This window comes from Geospiza fortis, unplaced genomic scaffold, assembly GCF_000277835.1.
Source record: "Geospiza fortis unplaced genomic scaffold, GeoFor_1.0 scaffold237, whole genome shotgun sequence".
NCBI lineage: Eukaryota > Metazoa > Chordata > Aves > Passeriformes > Thraupidae > Geospiza > Geospiza fortis.
In genome coordinates this window covers 7642207-7662344 of record NW_005054319.1, presented here as the reverse complement: position 1 = coordinate 7662344, position 20138 = coordinate 7642207, and the positions used below count along the sequence as shown (strand labels likewise).

At 38.5% G+C, this 20138-nt stretch overlaps 1 protein-coding gene across 1 annotated transcript in view; it reads right to left on the bottom strand.

The window, feature by feature from the left end:
- Window positions 1–13369: 13369 nt before the first annotated feature.
- GRIN2A (glutamate ionotropic receptor NMDA type subunit 2A) overlaps window positions 13370–20138 on the bottom strand; it is a 145066-nt gene continuing 138297 nt past the window's right edge. The window contains exons 11-12 of the mRNA XM_005420433.3: window positions 16682–16920; window positions 13370–15160 (exon numbers count right to left, since the gene is read on the bottom strand). Coding sequence (XP_005420490.1) covers window positions 13370–15160; window positions 16682–16920 — 2030 coding nt within the window. The remainder of the gene's footprint in view (window positions 15161–16681; window positions 16921–20138) is intronic.

Sequence of the window (20138 nt, the reverse complement as noted above, 5' to 3'; positions counted from 1 at the left end):
AAGGTATACCAATGGTTCTTCTTTTATAACTGCAGAAAAGGGACTTAAAGGCATTTCAGCTACCAGGAGAATTATGCAATTTGCCACATTTTCTGGGAAAGAGGAGGGTAAAATCAGCATTGTTCTATTGTGATAACACTGAGGAACCTTTTTCTTAAGTTGGCAAACCTCTTAACTGGTAAAATTACACCATCTCAGGAACTGGGAGGAAAACCCAGCCAAGGTCTCTGCTTCCCCTTGAGCACAGAGAAATGCCTGTTATGTTACCCTACTCAATTTGCTTTTCCCCATGCAGGATGGAAGGAGACAGCTGCTCACATCCAAGCCTCTGAAATGCCAAACAGCTTCAGTCCCCAAAGTAATTAGTGGAACTGCACAATTCTATAACGAGAGGGCCTGAGACTTTCAAACCTGGTTAATATTGTATTTTGTGTCTCTGGAGTTTTGTGTTCAGATTTTTTGCTTTTTGTATCTTTCATAGTTCTTTACAGGCAGTGTAAATGTTATGTAGTTTTGGACTATGAAAGGGTTCAATGATCTCATGAGGTGGGTCAAATCTAACTAGCAGGCTGAGGTCTACTGTAAAAACACCACGTGCTTTTGCAGAGCCAATAGTTTTTAAAGGATTATTGCTATTAAATTACACCTGGAGCCACATGGAGACCCCTGGAAAATGTCTTTGCCCTTGCAGTAACCTTGTCTACACAATGCTAATCCCTATTATATTCTGTATTAGCATCCCCTATTGCCTACTACAAAGCTGAGAAACCTCCATGCATTAAAATCATTACTGCCATAGTTTAGGAACAATCACTGTTTACATTATAAACACACATTATTTTTAAAAAGATTTGAGCATGTTGATTTGAACAGAATGCAGTCAATATCTGCAATGATCATCCTGTGTAAGCTAACTAGTGGCAAACAAATAAATAGTCAGTAAACTGCACACACACACAATGCCACCTTCCCTCCCACCCGAAAACTTCTTTGGGAATATCTAGAGAGAAAACAATAAAATCAATGCAGAGACCCTTGTTCAGCTTGTGAAACTTCCCTTTTCCAGTGGAAAACAGGACCAGAATGCTGCACATGGGGAGGTGCCTGCTGAAGTGGGAGAAGCACAGCATGACAGAGAATCATAAGATAGATCAATAATGCAATTTGTGGAAGCCATGGTTTGGTTTTTGTACTGCAACAAATCTGCAAGGGGAAGCTGATGCTGTTTGTAAACTGCTGGAAGAAACAGAGAAACAAGCAGCTAGAATGATCAGTGGGAAAACTCACCACAACAAGGAGGTTGAATTGTGTTTCTGTATATAGACATGAACAGATTTCAGCAGTTGGCCTTAGAACAGCTGGTTTTGAGTCCAAATTACAGGGAAAAACTTGTGTTGGTACCAGGTGCATTGCTCAGTTCGATGGGAATGCTGCTGGCAGTGCCATGCACAATATGTCATACTTAAAAAGCTTCCATTTCCCAGTCACCACTTAAACTTTATTTTTTTTTTAGCAAGCAAAGTCTTAGAAGACTGGTAGTTGCCATAGACACATCAGCAAAGCCTCAAAAGAACGATCTGGGGGAATGTGACTGTCTTTGAACCAGATCCCAAAGGGAATCAAAGCTGAGGCTGAGCTGACTCAGAGACACACAGAGAGAATCAGCTCTGCTGGCAGGTAGAGCTGGGAGGAGCAGCCCTGATGCCAACACCAGCCTGGATACAAACACCATTACTACATAAAAACAAAGATCAAGCTCAGATAATGATTCATAATGAGTCAGTAACTGGGGCACATCTCATGTTGTTTCATGAAATGGAGATGTTTAGATACAAATAGGGCAGGGTCCCTTTGAAAGAATCTTCTAGCAGAAGACCATAAGCCCAGCAGGTTTTTCCTCATTAAAAACCTCATTAAGGACAGAAGTCCAAATTTATATCTCTCATATTATCTATGCGGTCGTGTTCATCTTGGGAACAAATAGATTGTTCTGCTGTGAGGTATCCATGAGCCACCTTTCACCCCCATCATTATATTTGCATCCAACACAAAGCCCCTTTATCAAAAAGATACTTTGGGCTTTTGTAAGGACTTTCCTCCCATTGCCTCAAAGACCATTATTCTAATTGCCAAAGTTTGTTTCTGCCCATTCTGTGGATTCAAAGATTTTAATTAACTGATGAGACATCATGGAAAATGGGGTCCTATGGAACCACTTCAGAGCACAGTGAACCTCACTTCTTTAGCTCCCATGGCCAGGCAAATAGTCAAACCTTAGAACTTATTTTAAATGCACCACTAAAACCTCTATTTTGATTTATAAATTGATTAACCAGAACATTAGACAAGTTTGTGGGTACCAAGAGTCACAACTTGCAGATGTGAGACATCACTGCTGTTTTCTCACCCCCTGCTTTGCTCTTCTCCATCCTCACCTGGCTGGGCTCCACAGCTCCAGCTCTCCTCAGGAGCGGCATCATTCCTGGCAGGACACCTCCTTCTCAGGCTGGATGCTGCCTCCACAAGGGCCCAAAGGGCTCCTGCCTTTCTGTAGCCAAGATCACCTCCTCCTGCAGGCCCACCGTGCCTCGCGCATCCGACGCCTCTTGGGATTTGGGAGGATGGTGCTCCAGGTGAGGGGACTGTCCTTCACTGAGCTCCTCCTGCTCCCTCTGCTGAGGGAGCACCTCTCAAAGCATCATTCTCACAACAAAGGAATGTTCCATAAGTTAATTGTCTCGATCCTCTTTGTGAATTAAATTAAATTGGGATCACCAAGCCCATACTGTCAGCTTTAGCTTCAGGCATCTTCACCTTTAGATAATTTCTAGCAGCAAAGGATGTCTCAAAACATGTGGCTGTTAACACCCTTCAAATCACGTCAATGGCTAAGGAAAAAACAAATGTAAACCTTCTTCATAGGTGATGCCTCATCTTGCCCCATTTAACAAGGAAGACAGACAAGAATGATAACATTGTTCCTTTTCATATTAATTGGCAGAAATTATCTTTATTAGAAAAATGAATTTTTCATATATTTACAATTTTTACATCATGTTATACTTGGCACATGTGTTCTTCCAAATAGCTATATACATTTCAGTACACACAGACATTCAAGTCCCCCATTCCCTTAATGTTTTTCTACATATTTAACAAAAAAAAAATGAACACAATACAATTTGTCAGACAACCATAATAATTATATATTTCTCTATCATAAAAAGTTTGAAGCAAACTTTTTTTTTTTTAAAGATATGTTTCAAAATATTTATACAGTATTAGCACTCAGTCATGCACTGGGTTAGAATATGGTCAGGGTGAACTGCAGTGAGACAGGATGTGAACACAGGAGAGAGGAGTGTGACCCCCAGCTCCCCCACGCTGCTCTGGGGCAGCTCCAGCCTCCCCCAGATCTCAGAGGAAGGGGCAGAGGCTGCAGGGGGAGCTGGGTGCTCACGTCTGTGCCACACAGCAGCTGAAACTGTGTGTGCTCTAATTCATTTCACTTTGCTAAACCTAGCTAAAAAAACAGGCAGTAATTGGAATGTCAAAACTAGATTTTAAATCTTCTCTTTTCCCCCAAACTCTTTCTTTTGAATAATCCATTAGATTGTGAATTTTATCATGAAATCCTGGATTCTCTAAAAAAATAATTATTTTATGGTTGATTCCACTTCACCAGTATTCTTTTATTTCTACTCTAACATCCTGATTTGTTTTCCCAGGTGTTAAGAGCTCTTCAAATCTCTACTATTATTTGCCAGTAATCAGAAATTTGTGACTTACACTTTGAAGTATGACACTTTTGAGACTGTTACAGCAAATTGTACTAGGAACTAACAGAAGTGACAGGATCTTTAGCTTACTGTGTATGGAATTGAATTGTTCCAAGATTTCTGGTAGAATTTTATTTTTGGCGTGCAAATTTCTCCTAGTGCAATATAGGTTAGTGCTCCCTGTAATTGATACAAACTATTACACCTGAAGTTCTTTTCTCCCATCAAAAAAAGAATATTTTTCCAACTGTACTAGTAACTAATTTTCTTTGTTAAAAAAAATTCCTAAGTTAGTATTGTGAATTCTCTTTTTCTCAGTTGCATTTCATTTTTCATAGTTCAACTGCAATTAACTTCTAATCAAACTCAAAACAACAATACATTACTCAGAACTGTTAATAAATTATTATAGAATCTATGTCACAACTCTGGATTTCTGTCTTGCCCCTCATTCTCCCCAAAAAACTTTATACATATACATATTTATATATAGCTTATATATATATACACATGTATATGTACAAAAACTGATCAAGACAACACATTAAATTGACATTATTCAAGTAAACAGGTAAAAAATGTTTTTCAAAGTGTAATTTGAGATTTTAAAATATTTCTGGTGGGTTTTGTTTAGCAGCACAGAAATATTAGTGTTTCATCTAAGCCCACAAATATCCTTAAACAGGATAAAAGGAAGCACAAAATGCCCTTGAGGTTTAGTGTGAATTTGAATCTGATGAATTAAAATCAACATTATTAACTCACAGGTGAAGTGCTTGTGAGACCCTGACATGTATGGATGCAGATTTTGCATAAAACGCAGTGATGGGTTAAGAATCAGGCAGGAGTTTGCCTAACACATTAATGAATTCTGTTTGTGCCTCCTGGTTTTAGCGGGGAAGGCACGAGATCCACTGTGCATGGGTGTGAGTGTGAAGACAGAGAGTTCAGGCTGTTCATCATTGGTGCAAAATGGATGTTCTGAAATGAGCAAGACTATTCCTAAATATTATACCTGATATCAAGCATAAAGTGTTAACAACTCTAACTGGAATTGCACTGGTTTCCTTCCTAGCTGCACACAATTTAACACAATGCAATTTCCAAACCTTTGCAATATGAGGCTTTAAAACATGGGGATTTTTAAAATCTGAGCGTGAACTGCACTCAGGATCTGCCCTTCCATCACTCCCTCAAACACCCCATTTAATTCAAGAGGTGTTTTGTCCACATTTGGAATCCAAACCTAGACCAAGCAAAAATTTTCTTGAAACCAAGTTCTGCTCCAAAACATACTTGCAATGAGCAGTAAATAAAATCTGACCCTACAGAATTTATTGTTTCTTGGTTAAGGTGGAAAAATTGGTAATTATACAACATTCTCTTTAAGAAACAGTTCAGTAATTACTTCCAAGAAATGATTCCAAGGTATTTTTTTTAAGTTTTAGTTGGAGCAGTATAAATTTATAAATAAGCCAAATACCACACCCATTCCTCAGTGGAAATCTCCACATCACCAGTACTAGGAAGCACAAAAGCCTGTGCATGGAGAGATGTGATTGTGCCTTACCACTGCTAAATCCTGCCTGGCATGCAAAACCCTTTTTGGAGCCTGCCCAGTCTGCATGGGAGATCACACTGGTGCACACACCAGTTCCCCTTACCTGGGGATTTTGTTCTGGAGGATCCTTCCTCAGCTGCCTTAAGTAACAGATGACCAGATGTGGATCACATGAGCTGACACCGAGTTTAAGGTCAGTCTGAGTTTAAGGTCAGTCACCAGGCCAACAGAGCCTCTCTGGCCAAGATTTTTAAACCAGCATGAAAAGCAATCCTTTTCCTATGGTTTGGTTATTACAGCAAGCATCAATTCCAGCTCTTTTGGACAGCAACTCTCTGAATAATTCCATGTGTCCTAGCACAGAGCAATCCTGACACAAACCAGTCCTTTAGCCCCTTCTGTACCCAGTATCAAACACTACAATAAAAACTGCTAGAGGATTTCTAGATGTGGGAGGTTTGGAAAGGAGAAAACCACTTAAAATAAAGCACTGCTGAAATGTGTCCCACAGCTTTGGGAGATCACTCGCATGACTGGTTGGAAGGTGTATGCACGCACGCCTGCGTATACTGTATATATATTTAGGTTAACAAGTTTAAACTATTAATAAACAGCATCTTATGGTATTTGGTAATTAAAATATCAGGCTTGTGTCATTCAAAATAGTGCAACCTACATAGCAATATACAGGAAAATTACACACATTGTTCCTATTACCATTAATATGCTTGTGCATATCAGGATAACAGGATACCCTTTTCCATAGGATTAACCATTTGCATATTTAATTGTATTCTTTGGCCCATTTTCCTGTGAAACCTCATATGAAAATGTAGACTTTGGCTTTAAAAGAAAAAGGAAACTCCCGCTTTTTCAGTTACTTTCAGAAACTTAAATAGAATTCAAATTACTTTAGTTAAAAATTATCATCTCCTCCAGAAACTGCAGACCCCTGTCACAGACCACCCCCCAACTAGTGTGGCTAACTGTGAGCCTCCAATTTCTTTTTATTTTCACTTTTGAAGATCATTTACATTTGCATTGTTGCACAGCACATCCTCCAAAAGTGTCCTGGACTCCTCTAATCTGGTCCCAGCTGGGAACAAGGAAGGTCCCCATCCCCAGGAGCGCAGAAAGGTAGAGCAGCCTCACCAGGGCCTTCCACTGCATCACTGAGTCCAAGTTCAGGGTTTGCAATGTGAGACAGAAGCCAAAACACATTCTCAAAAAGGTTTTTGCCATTAAATACCATTATTCAACGGGCTCAGGAAAAAAATTTATCAGACAAAAAAATGCTGTAGTAATGAAATAACACAAATCTCTTCAAAGCAGTTATTCTTATGTACTGCAATGCACAAAACAAATTTAAAAATGTAATCTCATAATGCATTTGCTGAGAAAAACATATCATTTCTTCTAATAGTACCAGAAGTGCAAAACAAGACATTCTCCATTAAAATTTCATGTCACTGTAAATATTACCATTTTCCCACATTAAAGCTTAGTACCATTTCTGAGAAGTGAGGAAACTTTCATCAATTCCCAGAAGCAAAGTATCATCTCACTTGGAACTTTACAGTGCACTGAATAAGTATCACAATATTTATTGGTATTTATTTTCACAGTTTTCTAACGTGCACAGAAATATAATTTTTGAAATATATTAGTGAAAACAAATACTAATACAAAAGGGAAAGGACAAAACATCTAGTAGTATAACTGCTTATCACCACTACTTTTTAAGAGTTGGAAAGTTGAACCCATCTCTTTTAAATATGTAATACTATATTTAGTGTGGTTATCTATTAATAAAGGTATTGCATGACAATGTTACAGCATGGCTATATTCTCTACTAATTTAGCCTTGTTTCCAATACAGGTAAAGAATTAAGCAAAAGGAGTAAAAATTGTCATTTAAGCGCAAAACAACAAAAACCTGGTAAATAGTGAGGTAACTTATTTTTACTTATATTATTTCTGGTTCTTAAATTATAGATATGACAAAATCATCACAAAATCAGCAGTGGATTCTTACAGCTGTTAGAATGGCAGAATTTTTTTTAAAAAAGAACAGTTTAAACCATGGCAGATACATTCTGCAGTATGGAACAAAAAAGCTGATGATCCCACGAGGAGAACCAAGTGCATTTTCACTGCATTGCAGGGTGATGCACACCTGTATTCCTGGCTTCCAAAGCCACAGGACTTTGGAAGAGCACATCTTTTTAGAGCGCATACTCTGTACACAGGTCAAGAGAAGCAGGGGGAAAAAAAAGTTAAAGCTTGAGTGAAGGAAATAAATGAAGAGCTTATTTACAGAGAGTGCAGGAACCCTCCCCAGCAGAGCAGGGAGAAGCAGGGCAGGATTGCAGCTCCCCTTGAGAGCACAAGCAGCCACCTCCCCTCTGACAGACACCGCTGCGACACAGGAATGGGGCGAGCATGGGGGCAGCTCCACAAGGACAGCTGAGGAACTCGACAGGAGCTTCACACCAGGGACAGGATGGGCACATCACACAGACACTCTGCATCACCAGAAACATGTAAGAGACAGCACAGTCCTGAGGCTACTCCCATTTAACCACAGCTTCACAGGTGACTCCAGCCACAGCACATCGAGCCTTTCTTCCATCACACCACGTTCCTGTCTGTGCTTATACCCACATCACAAAGGAATACAGAGCTGTGATTAAACTGAGCTCCCTCAAATGCTGACATGTTGCCAATACATTTAAATAAGACAGTACAGGTGAGTTTGGGCAGGGAAATGGCTTGTATCATAAGTCACACTTTGAAAGGCCTTTATGTTCTTTCAGAAGTTCCTTCAGTACTCCTAAGTTTGGAAGGCTCAGCTCTCAATGAAAAGAAAGTTTAGATTAACAAAAAAAAAATCATTGCTGAGAAAATAATTTAAGTCTATCCCTGGAGAACTTTTTTTTATGTTGCAAACCAGACTGTCCTACTCAGGAAAGGTATCTGCTTTAAAAGGACTTTTGAGCTAAGATAGGATCAGAGCTGGGAAAGAAGGGAATGTATGACACTCATCTTGAAAGAAGCACACAATGTGATGATTAACACTTGACACAATCTAGCCAAGCCACAGGATAGTTATTCTTTTATATTAAGTAGGAGAGGATTTTTTTCATAAAAGTTCTGTTTTCACTAGGTTTTATATATCAAACATCTTAAATGCAATGTAAAATAACAAAACAAATTTCACCTCTTGAATTCTTCCTAAATCCAGGCAGATTCTCAGACCCTTAGATTTGTGACACAATTTCTGTTCTACATTGATAAACCCAGCAAGGGAGGGAACAGTACCAAAATCTTCCCCATCTCTAAGGTGCATATGCTACACTGCAGAAATATAAAAGCAGCAACTTATTTACACAAGAATTAGATTCTGACACTTTTCTCCCTTGCTGGGAAGTCACATGGTATAAAGCAAATTATTATTCCAACTATGCAGGGGGTGTTGCAAACCCCAACAAAAACCCTATTTTCATGAGCACAGCAACCTATAACACCTCCAAGGCTGAACCTGGCACTCACTGGCAGATTTACCTGGCAGATTTCTGAGGCTGGGGGTAAATAGACCACTGCTTTTCTAAGCCCACCTAACTGAGCCATCTGAGTTAGGAGCCTATACTTTCTAAAAAGTCAACAGAGATAGGTAATACATTTCTGGAGACACCCCTCACATTACTGCTCCAGAGCCTTCAGTCCTCTGAACATCCATCCACAGGGAATTGCTTTCTCTTGCATTCTCTCTCTCTCCCCCCACTGGTAACAGAGCTTAGCCTTCCAGCACAGAAACCCAAAGCTACTCTCACAGCTCTAGCCTTTGCTTCCTTTAAAACTGTATAAAAATATTTGCTTTCATCAGGAAAAAAAAAAAAATAACCACACCTGATTTCTCTTGTGAGCCTTATTTCACCTCTTAAGTGTTCCTGAAAGACCATAAAGAGACATGTATTTATGAGATGCTGCCAAAACACAGTGAGCTGGCGGTGATTTCATTTCTGTTTGTCCACAGCATTCTTTTTTTCCTAACCAAGATTCTTAGATAGCAGAGTAATGAATTCTGAGCAAAAGCTGTAAAAACATTAAATTAAATTTTCCAAAAAATGCAAAATCTCTTAATTTTCCTTAATTTTATCTTATATATTAAAATATCTTATTTCCATGCTTTTAAATTAGTGGGTGGCTACACTGTTCTAAGAAACACAAGCAGAACACTATTTGAGAGAAAAAAGGAAAATTTACTGTGGTGAAAAGGGAAAGACAAAAACATGAAGAAATTCTACAATATCTTTAAAAGAGGAAAAAAAGCAAGAGGCAGGTATGTCTACATAGCTGTTTTTACCTCTATGTACCTACTGCATTCCTCAGCAATTCAATATCCTGCCTCCACAAAAGGTGTCGTCCAGGAGCAGTGTAACACTACAGGACATGCTACCAAGAATGGCCCATATCATTTACAGCCTGATTCAGTTCCAGCTGGAGTCACAGGAAATCGTGGTGATAGGAATGACCAACAAACTGCTAGAGCTGTAATCAGGAAAATGTAACAAGTCACCAGCACCATCCAGAAAGGTACAGAAAGGATGGCCACTTATGCAGGAAGATTCTTTTCTCCTCTTCAAGTATAGCAGCAGCTAGAGTGAGAGAGAGGGAAATACAGAAAGTCTTGATCTCGGTTTAATTGAAAGTCAGTGCAAATATATCAACAAAGCTCAGGCAAAATTCAGAATTCCACGCGCTCTAGGCTGAGCCTCACAAGCTGTGGCTTGTGGCTCTGTTGAAGATTTTTCTTCAACTTCTCAGCTGCTTCTTCTTTACAAGAGCACATCTGCAAGCACACCGGTACTGCCCACAGCCCTGCCTCAGCTCTCCTTCCCCCTTCATCAACTCGGGTTTATGCCAAGATCAAAACAACAAAAGCATGCAGACTCTGTCTCCCTCTACTTTCAGTATCTGGTGGGGTTTTTTCCCTCTTTAAGGCAGCATCTTATATTTCCATGTGAACAACTGCTGTGCAACATTATCAAGTCTTCCCTCAGTCTCGTTATTTTGGTTTAGGGCAGGTGGTTGTATTGCATATTGCAGATAATAGTAATAAATTTCTACAGTCACCAGAAATCTGTTCAAATCAGAAAAAGCAAACACTGCAATATATTTTGTTGTAGCTAATTTGCTTGTACATTTCACAGAAAGATAAATCCACCTGGGTTGAGGATGTTTACAAGTGAATCTCAAGAGAGAAAATGTAAATGGGAATTTTTCTTTCCCACAGCTTCCCATACAGTACTCGTATAAATACTGAATATACTGTGTGTCTGGTTAGATAGAGATAATGATACAAAAGACTTGGAGCAATCAACAAATACTTGAGAGCTTAATGATGATGTGAAAGACAAGAGCCACCACTGAGTTTTATGATTTACTGGGTAAAATGCTCAGCAACTTCCATGGCAGGATTTGGCACAACATCAGCAAATATCATATCTGCTGAAACACACCAGATAGTTCAAAACACTCTGGATTTTGGTTAAGATACTATGATTTGGACTGGATATTAAAATTTGGCTGAAATATTTTTATTACAGTCATTACAACATTATGCCTTCAGTGCATTTGCCTTCCTGTAGACACAAGAGCAAGGCATACTTGTGTCTTTGGGAAAAGGTTTGGGTTCATGACAAGTAGTGTTCATCCCACAGACATCCTAACCCCGCTTAGCTCACACAACTCTTCCTAAGAAATCTCTCTAAGGGCAGGTAATGAACTTCTGTTTCTAAAAACTCCCTCCACTGAGGAATCAGAAAGCATTCCATGTGAATCAGGGCCAATAATTATGACCAAATGTTGAATAAAAAATACCCAAAACATATTTTTACCCGAACAGCATAGAGATACCCATAGATATGCTTTCTGATCATACTTAAAATAAAGTATACTGAGATTATTGGAAGCTGGAAAGAGACTCGGAAGCCCAAATCTCATTACATTTCATTCCTTAAAAAATATCATCCTTCACCATCATGGTGAAGGTACAAATACCTTTGTGAATACCAAGAACTCATTCTGGACTTTGATAGCCAAAGTCAGTTTAAATCTGTTTAATTAAAAAAAAAAAGCTGTAAACAAAATTCAAGAAACTTTATTTTGACTATCCCTACACATCATTTATATTATCTCTCATTTGCAACTCTGCTCTGCAGTATGCTGTTCTAAATCAAACTCCTTGCATACTGCACCTCTGGCATGCAGATGCTTCAATTACAGCTGACAGGCACAATTCTGCTGAAAAGAGTTTCAGTTTAGAGAAAAGTTAGGATAATATTCACATTTTCCAATTCACAGTGGTAATGGTTTCCCTGCTCACCGTTCTTCAGTGAAATGGAGGGAATAATGCTTGAATAATCTAAATTTCCTCTACACAAAAATCCTAAAGCAATTCTCAGAGTAGCACTAAAATGGGAGAATACCACCTCTGGAACACTTTCAGTAGTTAAATGTATTAATAATTATATTTACTTCTTTAGTTGAAATTAAATTTGCAGCTGTACACTCTTCTCCTGAAAGGCTTCCTCTTTCCCCTTTCATGCTCCCTTATGGTTAAAATCTAGTGGGTTTTTTATTCCAGTGAGGGTATGGAGGGGTGTGTAGCAGACATTTTATTTGTGAAATAATCTGATTGACATCTATAGAAGGAAAAGTCATATAACAATGCATACCTGTTATGTGAATATCTTTGTGTATCAGTAAGTGATAATAAAGATACTGTTTCTTAGTTACATGTGCATATATTCACTTTATACAACAGACTTGATTGGAGAGGTTAGAAAAATGGTCTGATGTTCAACAAATATGCACAATATTGTGGAAGGAAGAAGTCCTTCCAAAGGTGTTAATCCTTCTCTGTGTATGGAAATAAATGGTACCACGCTCCTCACTGACCACACTGAACTTATGGCTGTCGGTGTTTGATACTGTATTAACAGCTTTAGTACTATTAATATACAATTAATTCGTTGTCACTAATACTCTATGAACAAAGAACAACAGTGGGGTGGGATTTGGTTTGGGAAGTGAAAGAATAAAAGAAATACTATACAGCCCTGAGTAATCACCAGTAAGGGGCAAATGCAAACTTACGTACACATTAGGCCTCAAGGTTACTAATAAAGTCCACAGCTCCATAGTAAGTGCCATATAGTGATATCTAAAAATATATACTCTGGATTAGGCAGCTGTGAAATTTCTGACAAGATTAATGCAAACTTTTCAATGAACTTACTTTGTAATGGTAAGTGCATGTGCAATATAAGAAAAGCATTTGTACATGAACATTAACCAATATCCATGGGGCTTCCTTTTGGTACACAGCAGTTCACATGTTTGGGGTTACTGCCTTCCCATCTACTGTCTGTCAGTCTAGAAGGAACATCCTAATTTTGTACTAACGTACTGTATTTTATTTATTAAGGTCTTGGGGTTTGGGGTTTTTTTAAATTATTATTTGGCTTTGAAAATGATTATGAAGCTAAAATATATTTTTGGAAGTCTTAGCTTTCTGTTCTCTTTTACTTTTGAATCTGTGCAAATGCATCCCTATTTCTTGTTGTCTGTGTCATACTACATGCATACCATATTGCTTATCCAGTACTAGAAAATCATTAAACATTTCTAAGGACAAAAGTACATTGAATGATACTTAGCAACATAAATTAGAATAACCGAAATAGTAAAATAATTAGGTACAAAACAGCATAGTTGCCAACATATACTGGGGCTATTTCAGTACAACTTGCCATTTATATATAAAGCACACATAAATGGCTATTTTTTATCCTTTTTAACAAGACATATTTTAAAAGGATAGATCAGAGCATACCAGTTTACCTATTCATGTACAAAAAGTACATTGGGAAAGGGAGAGGTTTATGTATCATTTACCAGAGCAGGATACTGTTAAAGGAAAAATTCTCCCTCTAAGATGATAGATAAAGTGTTCATGGAAAATTTAAACATCTGATTCAATGCTAGGCCTTTTCTTATACACACGTGTATTGCTACAGGAATTTAAAACCCTTGGAGTTGAGTACAAGCTATTCCTATTTGCAACGTAAGGCAAAACATGCTCTGAAATGTACATGTCATTATGGATCCGACCATCCCTGGAAGAGTATGATGCTGTAGACTGTATGGATGACCTTAAATAATTATCATTTCTTCCTCTTGTTGGCAATGAATGTTTATAAAGATCAGCTGGACTTCGCCTAAGAGATAAATGCTGGTCATCACGATAGGAGTGCAGGAAGGGGTTATCATCCGAGTGAACAGCGTACAGGGACTTGCTCCTCTTACTGTCCTCCAGAGCATGGGTTAAAAGTGAGGCCTTGTTGCTCAACAGTTTGCTTGAGGGAACACTAAACATGCTTGCATATGGACTACTTTGAAGAAATTTCTCTCTTTCTTTCAAGCTTATACTACGAGAAGGTCTTCCAATATCAAGTTCCCTGGACTTATCAGCGATATTATCAAAAGAGTGTTGCCTGCTAATCCTCAGTTTATTCTTTTTATGATATTGCAGGGCACTACTTTGTGACCAAGTACGCTCATATATTTCTTCAGGAAGTGATAAGTTCGTTGTGTCCTGCAGCATCTGATCTTCCTCAATGTCATAGAGGTTCCCCATCCGCAAGCATGCATCGCATTTATAGGGAGATCTGGTCGAGTAGTGCCCCGCGTAGGTGGGCATGTTGGAGAGACAGCTCCTGCAGTGCGTGGAATTCTGCCTGAACCTATCGTTCATGTCACCTAGGGAAGTATTTTTTTCTTTGAGAGTGTAGTGCTTTCCATAGAGTTTATACTGGTCATTATTTGGAAGACTGTCTTCATTATGTGATGGAGTCCTGTTGGCGTGCTCGGCTTTCCTGTAGTTGTCGTTGTGATCTTGGTAAACATCAGGAAGCTCTACAGGTTCTGGAAGGACAATGTTTTCAATGTACTGAGGTGTGTCCAAGCGGAATCCTGGCTCCTTGTCAGCATCAATCGTGTAGATTTTATCCCGTGGAGAGCCCTGTTTGGTTTTCAGATATGTCAGTTCCACATCACTAGTGTCTTTTGGGTATTTTGATGCTACTGTCCTTTTTTTAAAATTGTCCTTGGTTTTGTGATGCTTGTTGTTGTTTTCAGCTTCCATGTGGCAAGTAGCTCTGCTTGATGTCTCTGAGACATCTGAATGGACAATCTCTTCAGGAAGGAATCTTTGGCTTTTCAATGAAAGCTGCCTGTTTTCCTCAGACCCATTTTCTCTCTGGGTACCTTGGCCCTGACGTACAGAATCTTGGCGTAAAGATTCAACAGATTTCATCCAAAGCTGCCTGGGTCGGGAGTTCACTTTTGCTTCTGTTGTTACTGCAACCTCTACTGTATTTGGATTGGATTCATTCAGTGTGAGAGGATGCTGCCCTTGGAAAACATAATTGTTCAGATTGTCCTTGTGTCGATTGCCAGGAAGTGTCTGCAGTTCACTTATGTTGTCACCAAAAAAGTTGTCCTTTGTCTGAAAGGATCTGTTATCAGAAAATACCAAGTTTCCCTTATCCATGACCATGTCCATAATCAAAGAACCCCTCTGAATAAAATCAGCTGTTCTTTTGGGGGAGTCAATTCTTGAAGGGTTGATATTGGTCATGTTTTTCGCTGTTCGCAGCAGTTTTAACATGTTGGTTTGTGAATTGGTCAAAGAAAAGTCAGGAGACTTCTTCTTCTCTTCAATGTGTACTCCATGAATGCAACTGTAAATACCCTGTAATATGAGTAATGTAAGACAAATTAAATCACTAGGTATAACTTTTTACAACTTCCATTTTAGTTTTAATTAGCAATAAAGAAAAATTAAACATTTCTCATCTCATTACTGGAAAGATTAAAAGTACATCTCCAACTTTTTATCATTTCCTTGCATTGAAATGGAGGAATATTTCTGCTATATCTATTAGAACTACAAAGGAGAAAAACTGCCAGTATTCCACAAACCAGTGGTCTGTCTTGGCCTCCCCAGCTTATTCCAAAATACAAGATTAGAAGGTACCCCAAAGGCTTCCCTAATCTTGTCACAAAATGAAACTAACCTTCAGTAATAGATACTCTCTTATTTTAAACCAGTGATTCAGTTTCCCCTCTAAACAAGCCTGTAGTGGGACTATTTTATTGGAGATTAAGGTATTCTTCACTTGTACTGAAATAAAAAGGCTTCTAGCCATCATATTTCAGCTTTTCTGATCCCTATCTCAGTACATATGAAAAAACCCCAGCTTTTTTTAAAGCTGCATCTGAGTAAATTTTGAACAAAAGGTTGAAGCCCATTTTCTCACTTCAACCTCTTTGGTCACTCCTGTGAGCCCAATTGACATTTCCAACCCTGTGAATTAGCAATTCTCAGACATTTAACTTTGACATAAATACTTCTTTACCCCTGCAATTCTTAGGAGAATTTCATACAAAAAAGGCCAGAAACATCAAGTTCAAATATAAAATGTGGAGGTTAAGGTGCATGTGGTTTCTAGACAATCCCCAACAGGGTAGTGCAGACTATTTTTAATGCAGTTCCAAAATGCTCCAATCTACTCAACAGGGTAATTGCAGCACACTTTAAAGCAATTAGCCATTTTAGTATCATTTTCAGTTCTCCTCAGCTATATAAAAAATCCAGAAAAATCAATTACCTAATGAAAGTTCTATCTGTTTTAAAAATATATAAAGAAAAAACCCAACCAATTTGTTAAAAATAATAGAATAAGCCACATTTCCATATTTTTTACAAGTATCAGTGTCTAACCAGACATAAATGATACCTGTGGTTGACCTTTTCTCATACAGTTTATTCAAGTTTTTTATCAAAAAAAGCTTACAAAAATATTCCACTGTATTTTTATAAATTAAAATTCTCTTGTTTAAGAAATGCACAAAGCCCACAGCTAATGTCTCTTATCAAATCAGTATTTATTTTGTTTGGATTTTTAATGTGGAAATTAATACATGTCCTGCCATTTCTTCACCAAAATTTCCCCTTACTGTGTTTGTTTTCAGTATTCAATTACTGATTATCCTGGCAGATGATAATTCATACCCTAAAAAATCCAATGGATTAAGACTTCCCAAGGAGTACAAGTACATCCTAAGCCCATTGACTACTCCAGAGCACCATGCTGCTGCTCTAACCTGGATTTTAAATGTTCAGGTGGGAATAAAAGGAAGGATAATATTTTAGGGAGGCAGTGTTTATTACTTCTGTAGCCTAAAGGGAAAAAATGAAAGTAGTACTGACCCTGCTGATTGAGAACAGCAATCCTGGCCTATCTGAGCAGACTCCAGTGAAGCAGAATCTGAGTTTCCAGTAAAATAAGTGCTCCCAGACAAAGGTTATTAAGCTGAGTGCCATGGCTGCTGCGAGCATGTAGAACACTCCTGCCATGTTGTCGATGTCCAGCTGGCTGCTCATGACTTCGTTCTTCTCGTTGTGACAAATACCAGTCAGCCACAGGGTTTCTAACTCTTCCATTTCCCCTAGGGACAGCAAGGAGTCAAATCAGTTAAAATGCAAAAATCACTGCTCACAGAATTCGAAAGTCTTTGCAAGTTTAAAAATACAGCACGATTTAATGCTTCATTCGTGGAGCACTGCAGACTTATCGAGCCAGGAGTTGCAAATATAGCAGATTTCAACTCACAGCACCCTAGTTTCAGATGTCCTCAGATTTCATAAATTACGTGGGAAGCTGGATGCTCTAGAAAGCAGGATCTGTGGTTTAGACAGAACTTTCTTCTGCTTGCTATAACTATTAGGACTTGTTATAGAGAGTGGAGCGAGTTAGTGAAGAGCTGGGACAGGCTGTAGTGATCAGAGGGAGAACTCATCAGAGAAGCATCCTGACAATCAACCAGACCCTTTCATGCCCCCTCCTCTCCGCTGCCCTGCACTTGTACCTCCCTGATCCACTCTGACCCCTCCCTTTGGCCCTTCCTTTTAACATCACAAGACAAATTTCAAAAACTCTTGTGATTCTTTTAGAGCGTGCCATGAGAAGTTTGTTCTTTCCCATCTGATCCGTGATAACCTTATTTTTTCTTTGCAAATAAGCTGCAGTGTTGTGGCTGAAGCTCTCCTGACACATGTGGTCTCTGCATTCATCTCTGGTATCTATTCCCTTGTGCTGCTGCCATTCCAGCTTCCTGGGCAGCACCAGAAACACCAACAGCCTCATCCCGTGCCTGAAATGGAGCATTTCTGCTTCTGGCTGTGCCACATCCTTACTGCCATTAAACCACTTCACTTACTTACAGCTAAGGAAGCAAATCCACTCCCTCCCTCTCTTGTGTACTCCTAACTTTGAATCCATATTTCACTGATGAGATTTGGCCTCAGATGAAGGACAGTGTCACCTAGCAGTGCTTGCTACTGCCAGCATGGACAGAGGTGGGCAAGAAAGTGCAATTGTTCCTGCCAAATTTTTTTTTTATTACTATTTTGCATGATTGACTAATTTTCAAACATTTAGTGTTGTTCTTACTGAAGCACTGCATGGGCACACAGGCCTTTTTACTCTCTTGGGATATAGTCAGCTGAGTAATTATTTTATAATTTTTAATGTCATAAACTTCATTGTTTATAGAAAATACAGCAGGCAATGTAGAGGGCCAAAAAGGACAGTATTAAGAGGACAGTATTAGCTTTTTTGGTGTGTTTTCCAATTTAAGATATGGCTTCAATATGGGGGAAGAATTTCCATGGTAAAATTCCTAATCCTTAGCCAATGATTAGGGAATACATTTTCAGTATTATTATAATTCATACATCACTGGAAAAAAAGAACAGAAAAAAATGGCTAGAAGCTATATTGACATTTCAGCTACCTTCAAGCTAGACTGGAAGATCAATGACCTGCTGTGAAAAAGCATTTTGCAGGATAGAGTGCCAGGGCACCAGGAAAGCTGCAGCCCACAGATAATTTGGATGTGAGTTCCAATTGGAAATGGAACACAACACTGTGATGGAGAAATTGCTTCTTAGAGAATGTGAATGAAAAACTGAAGTAGAAAGGACAAGTTCTGATGCACTTTAGCAAAGGCATTTCAAAAATTTGTAAGAGGGATTATTCAATCTCTAGCTAATTCAGAATTTAATTTTGTGCTTGAAGCACGAATTGAACCTCTACATCTGCAAAAGGCAATGTGTCTTCTCCCAAATTACAGTGCTCAATCTTCAAAATACCTAAGAGCATCCCAAAGAAAAAAGTCAATCCTAATGAATCTTTAAAAATCTTCTAATCCAGGACATTGGGACAATAAATTATTAATTGTAACAGTATAGATATTGCACACATAGATAATTGGGGTTCATTATTGCATTTCCATATCTCAGAACATTTGGATTTCTTTTGTTCTGCTAAACCTCAGTGGACTGTTTCCCTCGTCTCTCTTTCAAGTCCTCCCCAAGGTCTATGAATAAAACTCACAGAGGCTACAGAAGAGAAAAGAACTCAAGTCCAAAGAGAGAGCAATATTTCTGGTCTGTGCATTAGCTGAAGCTCTACCAATCAGATCTCATCACTTCCCACAGGAAAACTCACATCTCCCATGATTGTCAGGCATCAATTTGATTTGACTGCTGTGCCCTTTCACTGTTCATAACAAAATTCACGAAGGAATTTGAACCTCTATTTTATTACTGTTTCCTCTGTGTTCCTTTCCCTTTGGCATGTACATCTAAAGTAACTATTGATAATCCAGCAACCTTTTCAAAAACATCCCGACAGAAATGAACTAAGCTTGTTTTGAGTCAAGATAAATGACAGTGCCCTGGCAAGTAAAGAAGAACAAAGCATCCCAGAGCCTTGCAGATCCTGCTATTGCAATATCCCTTCCATAATATCAGACAATGACAGTATAATTGTTAATTAATGCCCATATGGAATCCATATTTTTAAGACAGCAAAGCACTGTTAATCATTGGATTATCATATCTATGGAATGATGCTATCTGGGAATGGACATACCAGGCTGATAATTCTGGTCTCTCCATATAAAGCAGTTGCCATTTCCAGTGTTTATTTTTATACATGTGCTTAAATATTTACATATGTGTGTGTGTATGTACACACAGAAACACAGACAAAACTGGCAATAATTTAACTGTGATAACACTTCAGCATAGCTGACCATATAAAACTGGCAAAAATGCCCAATCTTCTTATTGCTTTTCCTGCCCATTACACTTAAAACCAGATATTCACAGAAACCATAACATTTTTATTACAAAATCCTCAGGCATAAGAAAATTTTTTATCTGTGCTGTCAATTCATTCCTTATTAAAATCTATCACTTCCAAAGTTGGCCTGGAGTTTGAATTCAAAACATTGAACTTTGAGGCTAGTTATAATTTGGTTCAGAAAATAAATTAATTTAAAAGAACAAAGTCCATTTGGAGAAATGCTGTTTTTCAAATCCTTTTGGGTGGTCTGGTTTGTGAGATGAATGTGCAGGGTGATGACACCTATGGCAATATATTACAGTTGGCAATTCAAAGGCCAGTAATTTGTGATTACCAGGCACTGGAGAGTTCAGTCATCCCTGTGTGTGCATGATACTCATTAGCAAGTGGGAGCTCCAAATATCCCATAAAACAGACCTTGAAATTCTAAGTCAGCAACCTCAATATCCATAAATGCCAGGCCTCACTGAACTGTTAATGGAGTTCAAGTCTGCATCTAATGGGAAGGGGGGG